Here is a 16,411-nt window from a genome sequence, read left to right as displayed (position 1 = left end):
CCACAGCAGCTGTCTGGAGTTTTTTCTGCTGTGCCTGAACTGATGTCATTTCCCCCTTGGCAGACAGCTTGGGCTTTGCTGCGTCTGAGATATGTCACGAGAAGGTGGGGGTGGGTCGGAGCCAGGCGGGGGGAGTAGCGAGGACAGCAGGAGGGAGAGCGCCTGCCTGGTCCCAGGACTCTGTTTACTTTCTCTTCTTTGCTAAGGAAGGCCAGTTAACTGGGACCGCGGAGCACGCAGGCCCACCTGGGGAAATGCTCATTCCAAGACCTTAACTTTTTAAAAGCCCTTTGTTCCAAACGTTAGTGTGGACGATGCTCTTGCAGGATGCCTTTCCTTTTGGGTCTTAGACAGGTAATTGAACTGGCTATCCGTGGATCGGGTTTGGGCAGGGAAGAAGGGTGGGAGCTTGTTTTGTTGTACTACTGCTTTGGGTGGAGGGAACCTTTGAGAAAAATGTCTCGCAGCTCGAGCAGGCCAGCTCCCATGCAGAAATTTCCAGTCTTCTCTTCTTGTGTGCTAGTTGCTCCTTACTTCCAGAGCCACCGTGTTCTTAACCCCCTACATCCCTGAGGTCTCTGGGGCCATCCATTCTGATTTTCCATTAGATACCATAAAGCTGTTTCCAGAGCCTTACAGAAGAAACAGCTGAGGGGAGAGACTGGGGAAGAGGAGAGGCAGACTAGATTCTTGATCCAAACTGCTTTTATTCCTTCTCCATTTTGATTCGGTTAGTTTGCAGAGATTTCTTAACAGTTCTCTCGTTCTAAAGAGAGTCTGAGTTGGGGGGAGAGGGATCTTCTAGAGGGAAGGGCTCCCAGAGGCTTTTTCTCTTTGTAGGCGTGTGGTCAGGGCTGTGTGGCTCAGGGACGTCCTGGATATCTCAGAGGGATGGGAGTGGGATTGGCCACATTTTGGCGTTCCTGACAGATTTTTCAGAGCCAACAGACCCCTGTGGCAGAGTCTTGATTGCTTTACGAACTGCTGTTTGAAGTAGGGGCACTAAATTATAGCCCGTAACCTAGTGTGGAATGAGAAAACAGTAGCAAGAGACCAACTGCTGTCTGCTGAGAACACAGCTGTTGCCAACTATTTGTTCCAGGGCTTCCGAGAGTTGGCCACCCCACCCCCCTTTGGTCTGAGAGGCATGTCTGTATCGGAATGTGTAACTGTAACCAGTGGCTGTAAGAGGGGGTGGGGACAGACGCACACCCTCTGCTGCCTGTTCCTGGGTGAGGAAAAGCCACAGATGAGATCAAACCAGAAGCCTTAGCGAGGCGCTGCTAGGGGCTGCTGGGTTCGTCTCACTGTTAGAAAAGTGCTGGGTGAGCAGATCTCCCTTGGGTTGCCCCAAATTCTTTAAAAGTCAGTGTCTCTGAAAAGCTCACTCCATACATACTGTCGGTTCTCTTGTTAATCTGCAGTGTGCCTTTGGTGCAGCTGGTAGGCCAGGGGGTGGGTGTGGGGGGCATTCGAGCGCCTCCTCTGTCCCCCAAGGAAGGCTGTCCTTTTAACCTGTGGGCGGAGTGAGCCCTGGTGAGGACTTTGAGCAGCATTGGAGATGAGCTGGATGAAGCATCCCATGCATATATGTCCGATGTCAGGGGGAGAGAGGTGGAGACTGTGTGATCAGGTGGAAGGAGCAGGCCGGGGGAGCCAGAAAGTCCTGTGTCCAAATCCTGGCTCCCCCAGGGTCTTGGGCAGGCCACTTAACTGCTCTGAGCCTCATCTTTGAAATGAAAATAATAAAACCTACTGGAAGAGTTATTGAGGGGTTTTCACAAAAGAGTGTATTTAAAACATGAGCACCTTGGCTGGCTGAGCGTAGGCATTTAGTAAAAATGTAACCATTATTTCTATGTACTCATCTCTAAGGGATGTGAGACCCCATAGGACCGCAAGAGTATGGGAAACTAGAAGTCTGAGGACCAGAGGTGGAGGGTGGAGTGGACAGGTCTACCAGCGTGAGCTGACTGGGGGTTGGGAGGCTGTTGATTACTATATCAATATGCTAGTCATCTTGTATATTGAGACAAGAAGAGGAGGGCCCATGTCCAGTCACCTCCTCTCAGCTGAGTGAGAGGATGCAATAGATCAAGTGAAGGGCTGGGTTGGTCGTCCTGGGGAGCATCTCAGAGGATCAACAGCAGGGGAATCTTAAGCTCTTCTTTCTTTCTTTCTTTTTTTTTTTTTAAGCTTTATTTATTTATTTGAGAGAGGGAGAGTGTGCACGCAGGGGCGACGGAGGGCGGTGAGTGGAGGGGTAAAGGGAGAATCTTAAGCAGACTCCAGGTTGAGCGCAGAGCCTGAGGCGGGGCTTGATCTCAGGACCCTGAGATCATGACCTGAGCTGAAACCAAGAATTGGATGGTTAAGCAACCATCTGAGCCACCTAGGCACCCCTTAAGCTCTTGTTTCTGAACAAATCCCTGGTAGAAGGTTGAACTAGAAGTCCTCTTGAAGACCCCTCTGTGATTCAGACCTTGCCTATAAAAACTTTGACTGTTTTTGGTTACATAATTTTGTGTATTTCTAGCATTTCTGTGTCTGACAGTGTAACTACATTCTTTACTGGAGCTATGGGAAAGCTAGCTTTCTAAAGATTACTTGGTGATAATTCTGTTTTTAAAAAATGACAAAAATATATATGCTATTGGTCTTTATCATACATAATACATTTGTACTTTCATACTTTTTTTTCTCTCTTAATCCACATAACAACCCTGTCTTAAGTGGTAGTACGATTCTGTTTCTATAGAGGTGCATGCTGAGGCTTACAGGAGGTAAGCCGGTTTGCCCAGAGTTGCTCAGCTAGCTAGGAAAATGGTAATGGAAGTTTTGTTTTTTCTTCTCTTTTCTTTCTTTCTTTTTTTTTTTTTTTTAATATTTTATTTATTTATTTTAGAGAGAGAGCAGGCTCATGATCAGGGGAGGGGAAGAGGAAGAGGGCAATAATCTCCAGCACACTCTGAGCTGAGACTGGAGCCCAACGTGGAGCTCGATCCCACGACTCTGAGATCGTGACCTGAGCTGAAACCAGGAGTTGGATGCTCAACTGGCTGAGCCACCCAGGCATCCCTTGTTTCTTTTTAAACCCTGGTCTTTTGATTCTAAAGCCTGGAGTTTCTCTCACTACCTAGACTGCTCTGCCCAAGGCCTGTGTGAGAAGAGCATTGTTTTAGTTGGGGCATATTATCTGAAGGTTGTTTCTAGGCGGCCCAGGTTCCAGCTAAGACACTGCTGGTCTCTTTGTGCCCATTTGCATTTACTCTGTGGAAGACTCTCATGAATGCAGCATCTACTGAATAATGCCACTACAAGGAGATTTGAACACTTAATGAATGTGGACCTGACACAAAGGATGCAAAGATAAATAAAGATTAAAAAAAAAACAAAGGGGCGCCTGGGTGGTTCAGAGGGTTAAGCATCTGCCTTCGGCTCAGGTCATGATCCCAGGGTCCTGGGATCGAGCCCCACATCGGGCTCCTGGCTCAGCGAGGAGCCTGCTTCTCCCTCTCCCTCTGCCTCTCCCCCTGCTCATGCTCTCTCTCTGTATCTCTGTGTCTCAAATGAATAAATAAAATCTTTAAAAAAACCAAACCCTTAACCTACTAGGAGCTCATACTCCAATGCAGTGGTTCTCAAAATGCATTAAAATCACCTGGGAGTGGGGCTGATGACAATGTAGATTTTGTAGATCTGGGGCCAGAGCCCAGGAACATGCATTTCTATGAAGTTCCCCAGGTGGTTCTGACTGACCTAGTTTCTGGCAATTTGAGAGCGCCCCCTGCTCCACTAGGTTTAGTAGCATGGAAATAGTTGCATGATAACTGCCTATAACAGGAATGCCCAGGACCTAGGACAGCAGAGGGTGGGAAAGCATCTCAGTCAGGTGCGGGGGTGGTGGTGGGGGGAGAAGGGGGTGAGGGTTGAGGGGAGGGTAGAGAGTGGTGTGCATGAAAGGCTTTCTTGAGAAGGTGATATCTGATCTGAGTCTTGAAGGATGAGTAGGAGTTTACCAGACATATGATCTGGGGAAAGAGCATTCCAGACAGACCAGGTTGGGAGTGTTGTTTTTGTTTTCTCCTGTAATGAGAAGGGAAACTGTCATCTGTGAGTCAGTACTAGGTATGCCTGAAGCAAGACAAGGACTTTGGCTCACCAACCATTGGCGTCCTTTGTGACACAGAGAAGGAGGAAAGCATTAGGGCCCTTCAGTCTGATTATGACAGTGGCATGAATTCAATGTCTGTAAAGGGCATTAAGCTTTAGGCTGTATTAGTTCTTCCATGCAAAGGACAGTTAAGACAGCTCACTGGAAACTAGTGTTGACTAAAGAGCAGTCTTTTTGTGCTTAGAGGAGCTAAACTTCCTAAGAGAGTCACCTGTCAAACTTTCTGGGCATGGTACCGTGTACCAGGGTTTAGATACCCCACAGAGTTGGGCATCTTACCCCTTTATTAACTGGCCAGTTAATGGTTAAGAGAGAATCCATCCTGTAAACCTAACAGACTTTCAGAGAATAAGATTGTAACAGAACATCCTTAGTCTGCTGATTTGAATGAATTCTATTTCATGTTTGATTCAGAAGGCATTGATTTCATAATGCAGGAGGATTCTTAGGACTAACATGCTATATCTAAAAGGTATTGTGCACATATTCCATTCAAAGCATGTTGTAGATACAAAGAGACATAAACTCTATCCCTGCCCTCAAGGGGTTTATGGTCAGGTAGGGGAAGTAAGTGCTCAGGGTAATTGGAACGATCTGGTGGTGAGTGCCATTTGAGAGGGACAGGGTGCTGTGAATTCACAGGTGTGGGGAGGGGGCTTTCTGTAGGTGGCCCCGTCCACAGTCCAGTAGTCTCCGTGGTTGCACCGCAGGTGGGTGGAAGGACCAGTTGATGGCAACTGCTGGCCCATGGAGTCCAGGCTATAGATCCATCAAGACAATCATCATTTGTATCTTGCACCTCAGAATGTTGCCTTTCTCTGTGGGAGGGGCCCACTCTCCCCCAAATTGTCCTCACTGAAGTGAGGTGATCCTTGATACTGGAAGTGAGTAGTTTCCAGCAAAACTGGGGTGCTCCTGCCCCTGTTGGAATATGTCATGGACAGAGGCCCCTGGCCCAAGGGGCTGTTTACAGACAGTGGGAGCTGGTCCTACAGGCCCGTGATTGGCCCGATGCTGAATGTAACAGGGCAACCAGAATGTTGAACCCCAGCTATTCCCTGGCCTAATAAGAGGTCTTAGGGTCTCACAAGGACAGCACTGAAAATGCCACAGTGCTAAGCCAGCCTAAAGGTGCAGGATGGGAGCCATCACTCGGGAGAGGGAAGAGGGAATTTGCCAACTTCTAACTTAACCCCTAACCTGCTGAATGTTAGCCAACATTACGTGATAATTTTGTTTATTTGTTATTTCATCATGACAGCCACCATGAGGGAGGAGGTCTTAGCTCCTTTCTGTTGTGAGGAAACCCAAACTCAGGAAGTTTTTCTCTTTAGTATCACACAACTAATGTGTGTCTGTGGTGGCAGCGGAGGCTGGGGCCGAGGGAATCGTGTTGTCCTCCTCTTGTATATTGCTTTGGTATGGTCCCTGCTCCCAGATCTGCCAGACCTTACCCCTGTGTGCCCTGCGCTCTGCCAACAACCAAGTACTGAGTCCCAGTCGACATAACCTACCCTTGTGTGTGCTTAGCCTCTCTCTACAAGGTTCGGGACAAATTAAGCAAGACCCTGCCTGGAAGGGAACTGTCTGTGTATAACGCAGCAAACACCAAGGTGACACTTGTTGTTTGTACTACCAGAGGCTGAAGCCAAAATCCTCATTGGCGCTGATGTGTAAAAATCTTGTAAGTGACAGCTCCATGGAGCACCTCAGTTCCCTACTGTCCCCTAAAGGTAGGAAGAGGTGATTCTTAGCTTGGCCTTTTCAGATGGATTTTTTAAAAAAATATTTTATTTATTATTTATTTATTTTAGAGCAAGAGAGACACAGCATGAGGCGGGGGAGGGGCAGAGGGAGAGAGAATCCCAAGCAGGATTCACACTCAGTGCGGAGCCTGACGCCTGACACGGGGCTCAATCTCACGACCCTGAGCCGAAATCAGGAGTCGGATGCTCAACCAACTGAGCCACGCAGGAGCCCCTCAGATGGATTTTTAAACCCCCAACCATCTCTGTTGCAAGAAGCTGCTTTTGTAGAGGAATGTGGCTTGTTTTTCATCACACTCCTGTTATCAAAGCAAAGAGAAACCAGTGGACTGGACAGTAACTTAGTGGAAAGGAAGACTGTATCTGGTGATTTTGAAACTTTTATCCAGGATGGAGCCAAAGAAAACATTTACTTCCTCCAGTGATATCCCACGAGTTGGACCCACCCCCTCCCACCCCTTTTCCTTGAAGAGGTAAATTTTAGTCCAGGGGAGCAAGAATTTGGGGCTACTTTAAAAACTGCTAGAAAATTTCTTTTTCTGCCCCAATTCCCTAGCGGCCAGATACTAGTTTCTTAACTCTCCTTCCCTCGCACTTCTGGACTCTGTTGCTAATTTGTAGCAACAGTGAGTAGCCATTTCTGCGCGCCTCTGTAGCCTCTAGCCATTGCTTCTCTGGGCTGGGCTCAGCTAGACTTGAATCCTGGACCTTGTAAGGGGCATCGGTTGCTGGTTGCTGGAAATGGTGATTCAGTCCTGGGAGGTGACTTGCTTGACCTATCTTGTTCTTTTACTCAGAGAGGAAGGGCAGTAGGGGAAAGCTGTATGCATTTCAGGAGACAGGGAGACATGCCTTGAGGATGGCTGGAGGATAACACAGTGACTTCTTTTCCTGAAAGTGCCGTAGGGCTTGCTGGGTCTGTGTTGCACATAAGACATAAATTCCCTTGGGCATTGCATCAAGGAGGCCAGGAAATTTTTATTGTTTGGTTCTCTTGCTTAACACACAACGTTCTCAAGTTCTTCCACTAAACTGTGACACATGGTCTCATTCTTGGTTTCTCATACTTCCCATCTGATCCTATGGTTTTCATCAGGGGTTTGGAGATCCCTGGTTATGTGTAGGCAGTGGTGTATTCACACCTGTGACCTTCCACTCCTCTGGGTGTGGCTCTGGAGTGTGGTGGGGAGGCCCAGGATAGGCCATGGCAGGCTGCCAGCAAAAATAGAATGTGCTATCACTTCCCCGTCTCCAGGTTCTGGATTTATGGGCTGGGCTCCGATTGCTGGGTGACGGTAAACCTATCATGGCCAGAGAGCCAATGGGCAGGTCTCTCAGCGGTTGTGCAAAATCACATCCCCACAGCCTTGGAGGCTCCCTTCATGCCACTGCTTGTTCGTTGTAGCTAAGCGGCACAGGGAGCACGGAGAGGACTAGCCCCTTGGGTTCCTTGACTGTCAGTCGGCAGCGTCAGCACTTTTCTGAAGATTTTTGCATGTCTGATCCTTTGCTAGGGCAGGTGCACTTGTGAGATTGACATCAGTCTTGCTCCTGGGGAATTTACAGAATGGTTGGGGGGCCCATGAGGCAATCAGGCAACAAGACCAGATAGAACATGATTCTGCACTAAATCGTGTAGCGCAGTTTGGCTGGAACAGTGGTTCTAAACTACGGGCAATTTTCCCCCTCTACCTGGGGGACATTTGGCAATGTTGGGGTGTTGTTGATTGTAACCTGGGGGGTGGGGTGTCACTACCAGCAATAGTGAGTAGAGGCCAGGGATCCTACACAAAGAATTACCTGGCTCCAAGTGTCGGTAGGGCCAAGGCAGGGAAACTCATGGCTAGACATTACTGATGCATGGTGTGTCCAGTCTGCTTAGGGAGCAGTCACAGAAGTCACAGGCCTCAGGGAAAGTGGACTGAGATGTTTGAAGACAGGGAAAATAGGTGTACTTCTCCCTGCTGCTTTCCAAGCAATATGTATTAACTACCTGCCCAGAGATTTAGAATCTTAACATTTTGGTTGCCCCTAATCAACAGGTCCTATGTCTTATCAAGGGCAGGTATGGAGTTAATTTTTTATGGCCAGTAGCTAAGATCAAGCCCTCTTGGAACAGATATTTTATCTCTTACTCCGGGTAGTAATAATCTGGATAACCACTTTGAGAAGGATGGGATCTCAGTAGTGCCCAAATAACTTTATAGTTTAAAGAACAAATAGGCTACAGTTATTTCAATAACAGGCCATATTTTAAGCCAAGTGCCTATAGCTAGGACTTGGGTCTATTTTGTGCCTATCTCTGATAAAATAGTAAATTCCCCTTTTTCTAAGTCATCAGGTGTCTCCTTTAATCTTTATTTTTTTTAAGATTTTTATTTACTTATTTGAGAGACAGCATGAAAGAGAGAGGGTACGAGCGGGGGCGGTGGTGGTGGTAGAGGGGCAGAGCGAGAGGGAGAAGTGGACTCTCTGCTGAGCGCAGAGCCTGATCCAGGATCCAGGACCCTGAGATCAGGACCTGAGCCAAAGGCAGATGCTTAACTGACTGAGCCACTCCTTTAATCTTTAAGTGTAAGGTCTTAGAGTTCAGACGTACATTCTGAAGATTTTTTTTTTTTAATCTTGTATCTGTTGCCAGGGAGACCTTTATTTATTTATTTATTTATTTATTTATTTATTTTTAAAGATTTTATTTATTTTTTTGACAGACAGAGACATAGTGAGAGCAGGAACACAAGCAGGGGGAGTGGGAGAGGGAGAAGCAGGCTTCCCGCCGAGCAGGGAGCCCGATGTGGGACTCGATCCCAGGACCCTGGGATCATGACCTGAGCCGAAGGCAGACGCTTAACGATTGAGCCACCCAGGCGCCCTATTTATATTTTTAAAGATTTATTTATTTATTTGAGAGAGAGAGAGAGAGAGCACAAGCTGGGAGAGGGGAGGGGCAGAGGGAGAGGGAGAAGCAGGCTCCCAGCTGAGCAAGGAGCCTGATGCGGGGCTCAATTCCAGGACCCTGGGATCGAGAGAGAGAGAGAGAGCACAAGCTGGGAGAGGGGAGGGGCAGAGGGAGAGGGAGAAGCAGGCTCCCAGCTGAGCAAGGAGCCTGATGCGGGGCTCAATTCCAGGACCCTGGGATCATGACCTGAACCAAAGGCAGATGCTTAACTGACTGAGCCACCCAGGTGCCCCAGTATTTAGCAATATTCAATCAATTTGTGATAAGCTTAGTAATTTTCCTAATTTATAGGCAGGCTATTGACAGTAAATATATGTATCCCAATGCAAGACAGATGGAGAACACTACTTTTAATATTAAGAGCATTATCTTTGATATGTAACTCCATTTCTAGCATATTTTTGCATAATGCCATGCTAATAAGTTTCTGTGGTATAGATAATTGGAGTTTGTTGTTGTCTACAAAATATGTTTTATTTTTAAAATTTATTTAAATTCAATTAATTAACATATAGTGTATTATTACTTTCAGAGGTAGAGTTCAGTGATTCATCAGTCTTATATAACACCCAGTGCTCATTACATCACATGCCCAGGGAGACCATTTTTAATGTGACACTTTGTCCCAGGTAGAAGTAAATAGTTTCCTTGAACATTGTCGAACTTTTTACTGGAAATAAATCTCTGGAACTGGTCTCTAGACAGACAGCAGACAAACAAGTTCCATTATTGTTTCTTTTGCTCCCAACAAAACCCTGCTGCAGTGGGGTGGAACTGCTGAGGAAAAAATGGGGTTAAATTTAGAATTTTGCTTAAAGTAAGGAAGATCTCTGAGATCCCACATGTGCTCTTCTCTGTCAAATGAAACTGTGGTGAATCTCTTTTAAAGCACCTCAGTGATAAGTCTACTGGTACCTTCTGTATTTCAGATACCTTTGAAAGCCATACCTCTTTCCGGGCAGAGAAGTGAGTATTTTATCTGAGCAAGAGCCATTTTCAAGATTTAGCAAAGACTTTGATGAGCTAGAACCCAGTCATATAAAGAATACTGATCCCGAAGTCAGAAGGCCAGGGTGTCCACAGTCCCGAGTCTGGCAGGTCCTTATCTATAAGATGAGGGTCGTAGCCCTTCTGACATCTTGCAGGTGCTGGGTGTTGGGCTCAGATGAGAGGCTGGCTATTAAAGAAGCTTGAAAACCTCGAAAGTCCTATATAAATGTGTGTTTTATATATATTACTTTTATATGTGAGTGTTGTGTATATATCATCATTGCTCCAAACTGTGACCCTGAGGCTTTGCCACATTATAAGTCGTTAAAAAAAGAAAGAATCCTGTTGACTAGATGGTACTTAATTAAGGCACACAATAAACCTGAATATTTCAGGAAGGTTTTCAGCAACAAGAACTGAAACATCAATTTTTTTTTTTTTAACCTAGTAGTTTGGTTATTACAAAGTTCCTCAAAGGCAAAGTCCCTATCTTACCTGTCATTTTGTGCCTGTCAGCATCTAGCCTAAAATTTTAGGATAACCCCTAAGCATTAAATACTTTCCACTACAATTTGGGCTTTAGATTCAGACAACTTGTTCTAGCTATGTGGCCACTCTGGGCCTTACTTTCCTTGGTTCCTGTGTGGGAAACATAAGTAAAAATGCCCAGCTGAATGCTTGATAAACACAATCACTGGGAAGAACTTGGTTTTCTCCAGCCTCTTGAGTGTTGTGGCAGGAGGTTTTCCTGATTGTCCAGAGATACTCCTCTCATGCGGCACAGAGGGGCTCTCCTCTTTGTCCAGGTCTGTTTCCATGTCGTGTGCAAGGTGTTGCTCGAGCGTCACTGTGGAAAATTCATGTCTGCTGTTGATGTTTGGGTCTCTGCAGCATGCCTTAACCTCAGGGTGAGGGGATGAACATCTATTACTGCACTTGAGAGCTGGAGGAGCTAATCAAATGCCCACAGGAGCCAGGCAGTGGCAGCTTGAGTGAAGCAGATGGGCTTCGGGGACAGCCGGGATTGTGGGGCGGCTGAGGCAGAGCCACAGCCCGTGTACATCTCTGAGCAGCCTGATAGGCTGCTAAGGGAATGTGGGCCCGGAATTTGCAAGAGAAGCTGGAACTCTGATTTCTGTATGATTCCTTTTCATTTGAAAATGTTGACCGCTAGGGACTTGCCTGTGGTTCTGCCACAGCTGCTTGTCTCGGATTGTAATTCGCTATTCTTGAATAAACCTGTTTTCGCTGGTTTTAAAAAAGTTGACCATTAATTCCATTTTTATTTTTAAAGATTTATTTATTTTAGAGAGAGAGAGAGACAGAGAGGGGGGGTGCAAGCGGAGGGGAGGGGCAGAGGGAGAGGGAGAGAGAGTCAAGCAGATGCTGCACTGAGTGCAGAGCCCACGAGGGGCTCCATCGCACAAGCCTGAGATCAGGACCTGAGCTGAAACCAAGAGTCAGTGGCTTAACTGACTGCGCCACCCAGGTACCCCCGTTAATTCCATTTTTTTTTTTTTTAATTGAAAAACGGGCGCCTGGGTGGCTCAGTCAGTGAAGTGTCTGACTCTTGATTTTGGCTCAGGTCATGATCTCAGGGTCTGGGATCGAGCCCCACGTCGGGCTCCACACTCGACAGAGAGTCTGCTTGGGATTTTCTCTCTCCCTCTCTCTCTGCCCCCCTCCCTCCCTCACTCTTGCTCTCTCTCTAATAAGTAAATAAATAAGTAAATAAATAAATCGTTTTTAAAAATTGAAAAACAAAGTTACCATGTGGACATAGAACTTGTTAGTTAAGGTCCCATTGTGGTCTGAGGGCCACCCGTTGGCAATCCCTGCTTTCAGGCAGGAGATGCAGTGATACAATGTAGGAAGGAAAGAACCTGCCCTCATGGGACCAACTATGAACACATGATAGTTGGCTGGATCACCCTCCTGCTCTGCCTGAGTGCCACCTGTTCTGTTGAGTGCTGATATCTCACCCCTTAGCTCTCTGCATCAGCCCTTGCTGAAGATGCCGTACTTCTCAGTGCATTTATTCTGTGGCAGAAGAGGCCAGTGATAAGGGATTGCTGGGGATACCTCGAGGCAGGACTGCTTTTCCTTCTAAGTGTCCAGGGGTGAATGAATGGCACATTAACCGAATGTCCTGAGCTGCTCCAGCCAGCAAGACCCCACAGGCCTGCATGTCTAGGACATCGACAAGTAGCCTTTAATAAAACCATGGAATATGTTGCAACTTCTGATCTGTGCTCTGGGATTTTCCTACCAGGGTCAAGTGGCTTTTTCTGAGTTTGTTATTCAGGTTCCTAATAGCAACACAGGAAATGGATTTTAATTTCTTTTTTGGCTGCTCTGTTTGGGGGCTATTTAACGAGGATCCAGTTTGCAGTGCAGCCGTACTGGTGTGGATACGAGTGTACCTGACATGTTATTTTTTTTTTAAAAGTTTATGTTTATGACCTATTGCATGTACTTTTTTATGGAGTGAAGCAGAAAGCATATGAATGATTGTATAGGCCTTGATTCTAAGTGGCTACTCTTGGGGGTAACTTTTGGGATGTGTTTGGGATTCTAGAAAAAGAATATTAGACCATTCCACTTTTAGAGGCAAGAACTATGTATATTGTACATTTTTATAAATCTAGGGCGGTGGTTCTCAAACTTGAATATATATAAGCCGAACCCCCGGAAGTTCTTAACCTATATTCTTAAATACACCAGGGGATTTTTGGGCCCACGGACCACACTTCAGGAAACGCGTCTCTGTTTTGTTTCATTTGTTATCGAAGTGTGTTCTTTGCTACCTTGGGGCAAATTCACTATTTATGAGATGCCATGATTCATTCCGATTCACTGTTGCCATCCTCACCCACTGGGGCGTGCCAGTCTTTGGGAGTCCCCAGACAGAATTGTTCCATGAGACCCTCATAGGCGGAAGTCAGTGGACCCTTGCCGCTGCTACAGCGGGGGTCCCCAGGACCCCCCTTCCACAGTGTACGCTGCAGCCACATCTTGAAGCAGCTGCTGCCCACATTGGTTCTAGGCTTTTCTCCAGTGTTACTGGCTCCAGTCTTTGCAGCTAGAGAGTGGGAGACTGGGTGCTCTCTAGCCCAGGGAACTGGAGGCTAGAGCCCTTGGAGGTAAAACATACTATCAAATGTGAGGGATGAGGCTGAATCTTATCAGATTAGATTTATTGGCTTGTTTAGGGGAACCTGCCCAGCCTAATTGTCCTCCAGGAAAATTACTGAACTCAACCAAACAGCCTAAAAATTGATTCCTAAGATCCCAGTGCATACAAAGCAGAGTCTGGGTTAATTTCTTAGCAATGGCTTGCCCTTTATCAGAAAGAATGAAACGGAGCTCTTTTAGGTAGGAAAGATTAAAGGAGTAATTGTCATGTATAGTTCATATTGTGAAGGATACAAAAGTAGTACGTGACATGCCCTACCATAAAAAAAAAAAAAGGGAGATTAGACTAACCTGTAGGAAACAATAGGTCAGGACTCCTACTTGATCATTCCTCTGCCTGAGTTTACTTTCCTTCATCCCCCAACTCTTCTGTAATCTCTTTACATCCAATTCAAAATGTGTGCCCTTGAATGATTCTACTTATTTCCCTCAGCTCTTCAAACAGCTTAAAATCATTAGTATTAGGGAAAAACTGATATTAACTTTTTTTTTAAAGATTTTATTTATTTATTTGACGCAGAGAGCGAGCGAGAGAGCACAAGCAGGGGAAGCAGCAGAGGGAAAGGGAGAAGCAGACCCCCCACTGAGCAGGGAGCCCTATGTGGGGCTTGATCCCAGCACCCTGGGATCATGACTTGAATGGAAAGTAGACGCCTAATTGACCGGGCCACCCAGGCGCCCCTTACTGTAAAATATAGGTGTAAATCCACAGAACTTTAAAGAGTGTTTTTTATGATCACCTACAAATCTTTTTTTTTTTTAAGGACGTGGGCCTGAAAGTGCTGCATTTTCAGAATTCGAAGACTCTAAGATAGAATAAAAATAGCTAATTCTAAGTTAAAGTTGCTTGCTATCTTTTCTCATTTAGCCATTTCAAATCTGTCTTGTTTATGAAGACTCTGTTGCCCTTTGGTTATAGAGTATTATCAAAATCAGATAGAACTCTGGTTCAGTAGATGTATAGTGCTAGAATTTGGTCTACTTTCTGGAAAGCCATTCCTGGTTCAAGACTGGAAGGAAATTTGATTTTGTTACTCTGGAGTAGCAGTCACAAAGCAGGGAGACAAAAAAAGGGGTGGGGGAGTCCCACGTTGAAAAGTAATCATAAGAATTGCAAAAATATTTTGATATTACTCATATATCCAGCAACATTATAGCCAACAATGAATTTATAAGCTATGATATTTTAACTGTTGTGCAGGGCATACGAGGCATGGCCTCTTCCCAAATTCTCAGTTATTCTTTTCACACTTCTCTCCCTGAGATTCACTGTACTCAGCCACACTAGCCTTCTTTCTTTTCCTTGAGCACAACAAGCTCATTCCTGCATCAGTGTCTTTGCATGTACTTGACATTCCCTCTGCCTGGAACATTGTTCCCAGAGGTCTTCTTCATCTGGGCCCTTCTCATCATTCAGGGCTCAACTTAGATGTCACCTTCCCAGGGAGGCCTTTCCTGATTGCCCCATCTAAAACCTTTTGTCCTATTACCCTGTTTTATATCCTCATGGAGATTATTACTATTTTAAATTCTAATTTAATGTTAATTTTCAGTCTTCCCCACTTGAACATGTTTAGGATCTTTTTGTCGTTGTTGTGTAGTTCCAAACAGTGTGCCCCTGTATGAGTTTATTATTGTCTGAAAATTCCATATCTTTAATCAACTTCGGGAATTTTTCAGTTATCTCTTTATCACATCTCCTCTATATTCTTCTTCTCAAGCTTCTTCTTCTCATTTTCCATTTCCATGGTGTCTTTTAATTGGTGGAAGCCCTTTGCTGGGTAATTTTCTCAGATCTGTGTCCCAGTTCACTAATTCTCTCTTTAACTTGGTCTGATCTCTGTGTAATCAATCTGTTGAGTTTCTAAATTTCAATAATGATTTTTCTGTACCTTTTATTTTTTTCCCCCAATCTGCTCAGTCACTGTTTTCTTCAGTATGTTCGTTTCTCATGTTTTTCATTCTTTCTTTTTGGTTTCAATAATTTGAAACACGCTTATATATTATAGCTTATCTGATCGTTTTAGTAATTTTTTTTCTGAGAGTCTTATCCTATTTGTTGAATTTCCCAGGTCTTGTTTGCGATGGCTTACTTCTGCATAAGTTTTTGTATTTTCTGTTGTGAGTTCATCTTCAACAGAGCTTTATTTATGGGAATCATGCCCTGATTGAGGGTAGGTCTCAGAGTTTTGTATTTCTTTTGCCAAATGTCACAGGGTTATTGCAAGCCTGAAACCACTTTTTGTGTTCAATTTTTGCCTTGGGGATTTTCAGACCATGTAGTCGTACAGTTCAAATCTCAAATTAGCTTATGGAAAGACCTGTGGTTACAGATTATTAAAGCAGATGCTTTTTTCCTCTCAGTTCAGAGCTTTCTTATTGTCACTGTGTGCCAACAGGCTAATTTTTTCCTAGTCTGCTCTGTCTTTTTGGGGGTCCTCATTGTATATTGGGGCTCATTTTCAATTTCCTGTTTTCAGGTGGGCCCAAGAGCAATAAACAGCCTCCTTTTCCAGGGCAACTGAAAAGGCCTGACCTCATTTACCACTGTACTTTTTAGTTCCCCCCAACATTTTTGACCCCTGAGGATCTTCCTTACTTTCTTGCTAGCTCAGCTGTGTAATTAAAAGGATATTGTTATATAGCCACTATTTCTAGGAGTTTTGGCAAAGAAGAATTTTTAAAGTTACGAACCTAGCTCTCTTGCCACAGCAGGATCTCTTCCCCCCGAATCTCTTGCTCATTGCTGTAGCTCTAGCATCCAGCACAGTGCCTGGCACGTGGGGAGGGAGATCAATACGGATTTGTTCTTTGATTTGTGGAATTGGGCATCTTGATTAGAAACTGTTCCTTCTTGGGGCGCCTGGGTGGCTCAGTCGGTTAAGTGTCTGCCTTTGGCTTGGGTCATGATCCCAGGGTCCTGGGATCTGAGCCCCACGTCGGGCTCCCTGCTCGGTGGGGAGTCTGCTTCTCCCTCTGCCCCTCCCCCCGCTCATGCTCTATCTCTCTCTCTCACTCACTTTCTCTCTCTCAAATAAAGAAATAAAATCTTTTTTTTTTTTTTTTTTAAGATTTTATTTATTTATTTGACAGGGAGATAGCGAGAGCAGGAACACAAGCAGGGGGAGTAGGAGAGGGAGAAGCAGGCTTCCCGGTGAGCAGGGAGCCCGATGGGGGGCTCGATCCCAGGACCCTGGGATCATGACCTGAGCCGAAGGCAGTTGCTTAACGACTGAGCCACCCAGGCGCCCCTAAAGAAATAAAATCTTTAAAAAAAAAAAGAAAATAAAAGAAAAAGAAACTCTTCTTTCTCCCTGTAGGGAAAGC

The 16,411-nt window shown here is 45.4% G+C and overlaps 1 protein-coding gene across 3 annotated transcripts in view; it reads left to right on the top strand.

Annotated features, from left to right (window-relative positions):
* The window catches only part of WBP1L (WW domain binding protein 1 like), a 56,898-nt gene that overhangs the window by 21,001 nt on the left and 19,486 nt on the right, over positions 1-16,411 (top strand). The window contains exon 1 of one of the 3 annotated variants that reach the window (XM_078077172.1): positions 175-354. The exons of the other annotated variants lie outside the window; for them this stretch is intronic. Within the exon in view, the coding sequence (XP_077933298.1) occupies positions 328-354 (27 nt within the window). The 5' untranslated portion in view covers positions 175-327. Of the gene's footprint in view, positions 1-174; positions 355-16,411 lie in introns of those variants that run through there. 3 annotated transcript variants of the gene reach the window in all.

The sequence above is a fragment of the Halichoerus grypus genome, chromosome 7 (genome assembly GCF_964656455.1).
Source record: "Halichoerus grypus chromosome 7, mHalGry1.hap1.1, whole genome shotgun sequence".
Taxonomy (NCBI): domain Eukaryota; kingdom Metazoa; phylum Chordata; class Mammalia; order Carnivora; family Phocidae; genus Halichoerus; species Halichoerus grypus.
Note: the sequence above shows the minus strand (reverse complement) of the source record. Positions and strands in the feature narration are given on the sequence as shown.